At 46.5% G+C, this 8,904-nt stretch overlaps 1 protein-coding gene across 1 annotated transcript; it reads left to right on the top strand.

Moving 5' to 3' along the window:
- The first annotated feature begins 6,070 nt into the window (after nt 1-6,070).
- Nucleotides 6,071-7,324, top strand: LOC130405665 (trace amine-associated receptor 13c-like). The gene has a single exon (XM_056610838.1). The coding sequence runs from the start codon at nt 6,281-6,283 to the stop codon at nt 7,322-7,324; it is 1,044 nt and encodes a 347-aa protein (XP_056466813.1). The 5' UTR covers nt 6,071-6,280.
- Nucleotides 7,325-8,904: the final 1,580 nt, after the last annotated feature.

Below are 8,904 nucleotides of genomic sequence, written 5' to 3'. Positions count from 1 at the left end.
TATATTTTTAAAGAAATGTGGAATAATAGGATTGTTTTTAGTCACCTGTTGCTTGTGTCCTCTTTTGTATTAATATCCACACTTCGGCTTTGTAGAGGGAGGCAATTTGATTGGCTGCAGTATGCGTCTACAAAGACTAGTCCCCTATACGTCAGACACGCCCTCGGCCATCCACCGACGGACGCATGTAGTGTGAACAAGGCGTCAGGGCGCAGGCAGGGATGCGCATAGTGCTAGTGCACTCGGTGCTGGATGAGGCCTCAGTGGCAGATGCCAAGCCAAGTGCCTTCTTTATAGGAGCCCAACAGCATTCTAAAGGAGCCTTTCAGGTTCCGTCCCCACAGCCCTACATTGAGGAGCTTTAGAGGTGCTGGTCAGACCCAACCCACAACACACACAATCGACTCCTTTCCCACGTGACACATCTAGGGCTCATGGTCAACTACACTAAGAGCTCCCTCCCACCCAACCAGGCTGTGGGGTTCCTTGGAATGGCATTGGACTCCCAGCAGATGATTGCCTCCCTGTTGTGGCGCCGGGTAGACCACGTGCTCCGTCTTCTCCTTAAATTTCAGAATGGAAGAAAGTTCCATGCAAGTACCTCCATGCAGGGCGTATCTGACCACGGGGGTTCCCTTAGGTCTGATCCCCTCCCGTCAAGAGGTCGTAGTAGCCGACGCCTACGCCTCTGGTTGGAGAGTGGTTTGGCGGCACAGGAAGGTAAGGGGGATGTGGAGCGCACAGCAGAGGCAGGAGCACATAAATGGGATAGAACTTTGCACCATATTCCTGGCTCAGGCATTTTTTGGTCATCTCATATTTGCCGTATAGGAACGTAACACCCCCACCCTTAAGAAAATAAATTGGGGGTTAAGTTTGTAAAATCAGGCTGAATATTTACAAAAATACAAATATACACAAATGTACAACATTTCTTTTTTTTTAAGGAAAACATCTTTAACAAACAATTTATTTACACTAATCCAGACGCTAAACAGAAAAATTAAATCGTCACCACATTATCGCGCCCTCTAATGCGTCTAATCGAATGTGTCAAACACATGGGTCATGAAGTTAGTAGGCCTACCACGGTCCGTCCGGACGGTCTTCGGGAGACCGAAGAGGGAAAAAAACCACAGCAGGGCCTTGATTGTGACAGGAGCCGTGATTCTACGCAGTGGAATTGCCTTGGGAGAACGGGTTAGGCTACACATGATAGTCAACAACCACTGGTTACCAGATTTCGTTTTAGGCAACTGGCCGACACAGTCCAGAATTACGTGCTCGAAAGACTCCGACGCAACAGGAATTGGTTGCAACGACGCAGGGACAACGATCTGATACGGAACCCTCCACTCATCTTGCGCTGCTGAGTGGAGCCCCATCTCTCAGGAAAAATAGCCATGAGGCGACTGCTCAATGTCCTCAACGGACATAACTTCAGAAACGAGCGTATCAAGAGAGGGGTCATTTTTCTGTTCCTTGCTAAGCAGATCTCGGTCCACAGACAGTTTAGGAACAGCATGGGACGACAGTGACTCAGCAGTCTGAGTGACAACACTATCGTGAATGAGTGAGGGTCTCGCCGTGGCACGCGTAACGACGCTAGATGCGAGAACCTCAGGGAAATTAACGGAAAGATCATCCCACGTTAATGTTTTCGGGGATACCTGAGACACGATAGGGCCAGGTAAAACTTTGCCACCACAGACATCGTTACCGAGTAGCATGGCTACACCTGCGATAGGCAGAGAGGGACTTATACCCACGGTAACGGTGCCAGTAACCAAGTCCGACTGGAGGGAAATCTCATGCAGAGGGACATTAACGAAACCCATTTCAAAACCACGCACAAGAACGCTGCAGCCGGTGGACGTCATGTCGCAGAAAGGCAACACCTTTTCTAGTATGAAGCTTTGTGAAGCCCCAGTATCACGCAAGATTTTAATCGGTACGCGCACACTAGGGTCACCGGGTAGGGACACAAAACCGTCCATTATGAAAGGCGCAAAACAGGGATTACCACCATCGGGGTCTTCCTGAGAAAGAGGCGGTTTAGCTACACACAATCCGACCTCTGTGTTAAGCAAAGCTGCCCTGTTCTTGTTCCTCAATTTAAAGCACTCCGAAACAACGTGACCCTACTTTTTACAGCAACCGCAGGTCGGGCTGGTAGATTTAAATACCGACGCACGAGGTGAAAAGTGGGAAGAATCAGGCACAGCTTGTTTCGTAGTCCTAAACACAGTTGGATGGCTGGAAATGTTTGGTGGGGGTTCAGAAGCAGAGGGGAGACGATTGTGCGCAAGCACATACTCGTCAGCGAGCACCGCTGCACCAGCCGGCGTAACCTCCTTATGCTCACTAACATGAATTGCGGCTGATGTTGGCAGACAATTCTTAAAGTCCTCCAGAATAACAAGATCCCGAAGGGCTTGGAAGGTTGTCACTTCCTGCGAGTTTAACCAGCGATCGCAGAGCATTTCCTTCTCTCGAACGAACTCTACGTACGAGAGCGTCCCTGGGTCTTGATAGCCACGGAACTTCTGCCGATACGCCTCTGGCACCAGGGAATACATACGCAGAACAGCCTGCTTGACCTTCTCATAGTCCGCTGCATCTTCAAGAGGCAGCGCGGAGTAAGCCTCCTGCGCCTTCCCTTTAAAAACGCACTGGAGCGTCATGGTCCAAACCTCCTTTGGCCATTTCAGGGTCGTAGCTACCCGCTCGAAATGCGCAAAGAATTTGTCAACCTCATCCTCACGAAAAGGTGGAACGACACGGATATTACGGGCAACGTCGAATTGTCCCGCCTTAGAGTGGAGATCAGCCTCCCGAGCCTGGAGATCCATTTCTTTAAGCCGTAAAGCTTGATTAAATTCGAGTTCCTTCAGACGTAACTCGTGCTCTCTATCCCTAATATTTTTCTCTCGCTCCCACTCAAGTTCCATTTCTCTCAACTGCAGACGTTTTAACTCCACTGAAACTTCACCAGGGGAAAGGGGCTGAACTTTACCTCGTGTAGGTGACGTAGGTTCGTCCACCGGCACTTTCCCAAACACTCCACGGTCCCGCAGGTGATTGATGAGCCCCTCATGGAGCTCAGCCTTGGAAGGGCTACCACTGACTTGAAGCTTGTAGTGGCCAGCAACCGTAACAAGGTCATCACGCGTAATTGAAAACAGAGCCTCCTCCGTAGGAGCGAGGGTGAACGCGTGTAAATCAAACATAACCAAAAAAAAACGTAACCAAAAAAAAAAACGATCACTAACAGGGAAAAACGCGTAATTGGGAACAGAGCCTCCTCCGTAAGAGCGAGGGTAAACGCGTGTTGCGAGGAAATAACCCGATCGCAAGTTCAAACAAAGGGTGACCACAGCACACTAAATGTCCACAATGCACAGTGCGACCACCACAAAAAAATGATTTTCACCACAGGAAAATCGGATCGCTCAAAACTCACAAATGGTTCCAAGACCGGCTACGAGCCCCCATTATGTTACGAAAACCGCTTTGGGTCACACCGGACCGAGTAACACAAACTGAAAGTCATGTTGAAACAGACATTTTATTTAGTAGACGCTGTCTTACACATGGCGGGACGGTTATTAAATCAACGAAAGGAAAGATAACAAAACAGAAAGGAAACCCTAACTAACCCTAACTCTGGGGGACCCAACTTGTCCTACACCGAAAGTAAAAGGGAATGTGAATTAGCCGGGACCTATGTCTACTCTGCTCCAACCTAACTTAAAACGTGAAAACAACCATCTCCTAACCAACAACGTAGAAAGTGAAATGAAAGCAATAATGTTCCCACATGGGAAAAGACGGCATTGGACCGTAAATTACTTAGCACAATAGTTATCAATTCACACATGAACGATCGGTGGCGTGCGGGACCAGGAACAAATCCCCCGCCCTTGCAGTCTGGGCTGGGCGGTCTTTATAGGCGACGTCAGGCGACGGCGGGAACAACCAGCCTATAGGAATAAAGGAACTGCAGAACAGCGCAGCTGCGCAAAATCTCATATTTGCCGTATAGGAACGTAACAGTCATCCTAAGGGGCCAGCATGTCCTCGTCCGATCAGACAACACCTTGGCTGTCTTCCATGTAAACCACCATGGGGGTACAGGAGCCGCCCGGTCTCTGCGGGTGGCACGTCAGCTGCTCTTATGGACCTTTCTTCACCTGGAAAGCTTCAGGGCAATCTACCTCGTGGCGGACCTACTCTCCCACCAGGGGACCCCACGTTTGTAGGCACGATCTGGGACAGGAATGGCAGGGCAGAGGTAGACCCTTATGCGTCAGAAGCCTCGACTCAGTGCCCACTTTAGATTTCCCTGAGGGAGACAACCAGCCCCTTCGGGCAGGATGCTCTGGTCCATCCTTGGCCGAGCAGCCTTCTTTATGCCTTTTACACCAATCCCCCTGATGTGGCTGACGCTACACAGAGTCCAACAGGGCAGCCACAGGCTGCTGCTGGTGGCCCCTTATTGGCCAGGGAGACTTTGGTTACCCAGGCTGCACAGGCTCCTCGACAGGTAGCCATTGGAGGGAGCTGCTCTCTCAGCTGGAGGGTCGAATTTGGAATCTGAAACCAGAACACTTCTGGACCGTCTGGACCACTTTTAAAAGACTGTGACCAAGCAGTGGTCTAGACAATTTTAAACTTGCGGGCGCCATCCATCAGGTCCCTCTAAGCGAATAGATGGAAACTGTTTTCCATTTGGTGCAGGACGCAAGGTAAGGGGCTCGAGCACTGCTCGGTTCTCATTATATTATGGTTCGTACAGGACCGGTTAGACGGAAAGCTGGGAGTCTCTATCCTGAGTGTCTACGTGGCTACTATTATATCACAGCACGTTAGGTTGGGGAACCAGAAGGTGGGGTCACACAGCCTTGTCACCAGTTTCCTAAAAGCGGCTCAGGGCAGACACCCACACAATTAAGAGAGTTCCCTCATAGGACTTGCCGTTGGTGCTGGAAGCCCTATGTCAAGCAACTTTTGAGCCCATGAGGCATTGTGAATCAAAATGCTTCAAAATGCTTCCTGCTAGCGATTGCGTCAGCAAAACGGGTGGCGGAGCTCCATGCCCTGTCTGTGAGTCAGGCTTGTATGAGCTGAAACACTGATCGCTCAGGGGTGGCCCTGTGGCCATTTTTACCCAAGAGGATGTGCATCCAGGGTCACTATGTGACTACGTTGTATACACACTCAACCTGTACGTGCGTAAGGAGGATAAATCCATTACATTAGAACTTTGGTTACATTCGTAAATCTTATTTGACCGCAAAACTGAAATATACATATATTATCCACATAAACAGGTTATATTGATTCAACATACCGTCAAATTGCTGTTGTGAATATAGGTTGTTTCCTGACGTGACATCGCCCGGACAGCTTTCCGGCGACCAGTTTTCAAAATGTTTGTTTTCAAAATGTCTTATTCAACAAACTGCCAAATTTGAATGGGTGGTATGGGTGGCATCCTGACTTCACGTCGCCCACATCACGTCCGGTTTTTAAATGTTACAAACTCCAAATCTCACAGGGTTGTAAAAATCATGAAAGCCTAGAAGAGACTTAGTTCCGAATCTTTGGGCCTTCAGGTTTTTGTGTCTACAAAGAAATGCAATAAAATATCATTGATAATAATAATAAATGTTTTATTGTAAGACACTCAATTGTGGCAAAGTTTTTTGTTTTCATTGGGGACAAACTTGCAGCAATTACCAAGTATCTTCCAATAGATAATGGGGATATATGATTATTTTTGCTTTGACATCATGGGCAGTAACATCAAAGGATTCAGGTCTGATATTAACAAAATTAGGGTCAAGGGACTGATCATTTGAAGCCATGTCTGGGGAAGCCAAGTTTAAGCATGCACAAGCATGTATGTGTGTGCAAGAATACGTGTGTGTTTGTGTTTATCTGCTTTTCAACTGATTCTGACCGTCTTTGGTCATGAATGAAACATAGTATAACTATGTGCATTGTAAATGGATTATATGTCGAAAAAACATTTAATACAATTAAAAAACGTATTGTAAGGGACATTGTGGTCATTTTATTTTAAAACAACGTTGACCGGCGTACACATGAAAACATTTCCCCAAAGGAAGTTTGTTGTGGTAACGTCTGTATGTATTTATCTGATTGGTTCCCTAGTGTTCTGAGAGATGTATATAAATCATGCTCTGTGAGGCTTAGACACACTGCCGCGCCCAGATTCCGTGCTGAGCTGGAATAAGTGTGTGTGTGTCTGTGTATGTTAATAATGACTGATATAATCAATCAGGTGGAGCAGCAGCTATGCTACCCGGGCTCCAATACCTCGTGCCCTAGGGCTGAGTTCCATCTGGGGGCCCAGGTCGCTCTGTACACGCTGTTTGTGATGGGCATGCTGGTCACAGTGGTTGGAAACGCTGTGGTCATCGTGTCCATAGCTCATTTCAAGCAGCTGCACAGCCCCACCAACGTGCTGGTCCTCTCCTTGGCTCTGGCCGACCTGCTGCTGGGGGTGACCGTGATGCCGTTCAGCACAGTGCGCGCCGTCCAGGGATGCTGGTTCTACGGGGACACCTTCTGCCTTCTCCACTCTGCCTTCGACATGTTTCTCACCTCCGTCTCCATCTTCCACCTCATCTGCATTGCGGTCGACCGCCACGAGGCCGTGTGCAAGCCCCTGCACTACTCCCGCAACATCACCATGACCGTGGCCTGGCTCATGGTGTCTGCCAGCTGGGCCCTGGCCGCCCTCTACTCCTACTGCCTGATGTACTCCAAGGCAAACATCCGAGGTCTGGAAGATTATCTGGCATCCATATACTGCCTGGGCAGCTGTAACCTGCTGTTTAACAAGCTGTGGGGGACACTGGACACCATCATTGCATTCTTCTTCCCATGCACCATCATGGTGGGCTTGTACGCAAAGATCTTCCTCGTGGCCAGGGAGCACGCGAGGAAGATTGACGACATGGGGGGTCACGGCGGGACGTTGAATGTTAAAGGCGCAGGCGGGCAGACCAAGCGTTCAGAGCACAAAGCGGCCAAGACTCTGGGTATTGTGGTCGGAGCGTTCATCTTTTGCTGGATGCCGTTCTTCCTGAACTCGATCGCTGACGCCTACACAGGTTTCAGCACGCCTGCGGCCGTCTTCGAGGTGTTTGTTTGGCTGGGTTACTTCAACTCAACCCTAAACCCTGTAATTTATGCCCTCAATTATCCCTGGTTCAGGAAAACCTCTCGTTTTATTTTCACCCTGAAAATATTCACCAGTGGCTCCTCGTCCATGAATGTGACTGTGAATTGAATGTTAGGGTTTTGTTAATCTGTCCGCTGAAGTATTCATTGTGCATTTATTATAATTTCCTTTTTATTACCCATGTATATTGCTCGGTTCAGGTTCTTCCGGTGCAATGCTTGTCAACCAGTATATCGATTAACAATTGTAATGTATTTATGAAAATTTCTGCTCCTACTAGTTAATCGAACCAAGGCCATATCCTTGCATGCTGTATATTCTCTATTTTTTGTATATAATTTTCTTACTAGGTAATGTATTCATTAATGTATATCTGTTAAAAAAAACATTGTTGCTGCAATATTGCTTGTAGATCCAGAGAATTTACTTACCTGCTGTTTATGTTCAATGTGCAAGGATGCCTTTCAGCCATCCCCGAGAGAAAAGTCACATTTGGCGTCTCTTCCCTTTGGTGGGACTGAAATATTTTTCTCCGTTCTTAGGAAGGGACTGCTTCTATTCATTCAGATATTATATTCAACACATGGATTATTCCCTATAACCCTTAATATTAGATAAGATTAGTTAAATATATGTCCATATTTTCTCAAGGGAACTGCTATTTAAATAACACTTTTGTCATGAGGCAAAGATTGAGAGCAAGTGTTGGGAAAATGGAAATAAATACATTTTGCAGATGTTAAACATTTTTGGAATAAACAAGTGAAACACTGAGAAATAAAATAATTTTTTTCATGAAAATAATCTTTAATTTGCATTGCACAACGACATTATAAAGATTTCCCATTAGATTAAAGAAAAGCTAGAGTGTAGACCAGGGGCGGAGTGGGGCACTAATAGCCACCGGGAGAATCCTCCCCGGTCCGGCCCCACCCCCCTGCAACACCGTTTATTTATATATTTTTTCAGTAACTATGTTTCACTATGCAACAAATAGCTGGAATAAACTCCCAGAGGATTTAAGACTTGCCCCAACTCTGAGCACCTTTAAAACAAGACTGAAGACTTTTATGTTTGCTATAGCTTTCTGCTAAAATCTTAAATACATTGCACTTTCTAAAAAGCTTTTTTAACTTTGCCTTTATTTTCTATTTTAATACTAAAATGCCTTTTTCTATTCTACCCATTTCTTTGCATATGTTTTTCTTTTACTTATCTATTATTTTATTTTATTGTATGACAATGTTTATATGTGAAGCACTTTGAGTCTGCCTTGTGTATGAAAAGTGCTATATAAATAAAGTTGCCTTGCCTTGCCTTGCCTAATAAAAAAAATAATTGGTAAAAATGAATGATATAATTATAATTAAGAAATTAAAAATGGGTAAAATAGGTCACAGTTCTGCTCTGTGCGGAAGAGAATTGGCGCTCCGAGAATTGGCGCACTTCCTTACAAGACCAGTAACCATAGCAACGCCGGTAAACAAAAGCACTCCGGATGGCCGTAGTGCTCCCCGCACTACAGCCATCCGGAGGCGCAGAGCTTTTGGCCGTGATATTATCTATACAATTACTTTATACTATTATATAATATAGAACGTTATAAGACGCTGTCACCTAGTGTGAGAGGAGAGTTGACGGAGTGACCTAGTTTCAAAGTTTATACCATTTATGCTCGGTAATACCGG

This window comes from Gadus chalcogrammus, chromosome 16 (assembly GCF_026213295.1).
Source record: "Gadus chalcogrammus isolate NIFS_2021 chromosome 16, NIFS_Gcha_1.0, whole genome shotgun sequence".
Classification (NCBI taxonomy): domain Eukaryota; kingdom Metazoa; phylum Chordata; class Actinopteri; order Gadiformes; family Gadidae; genus Gadus; species Gadus chalcogrammus.
The sequence above is the reverse complement of the archived record's forward strand: the minus strand, read 5'-3'. Positions and strand labels throughout refer to the sequence as shown.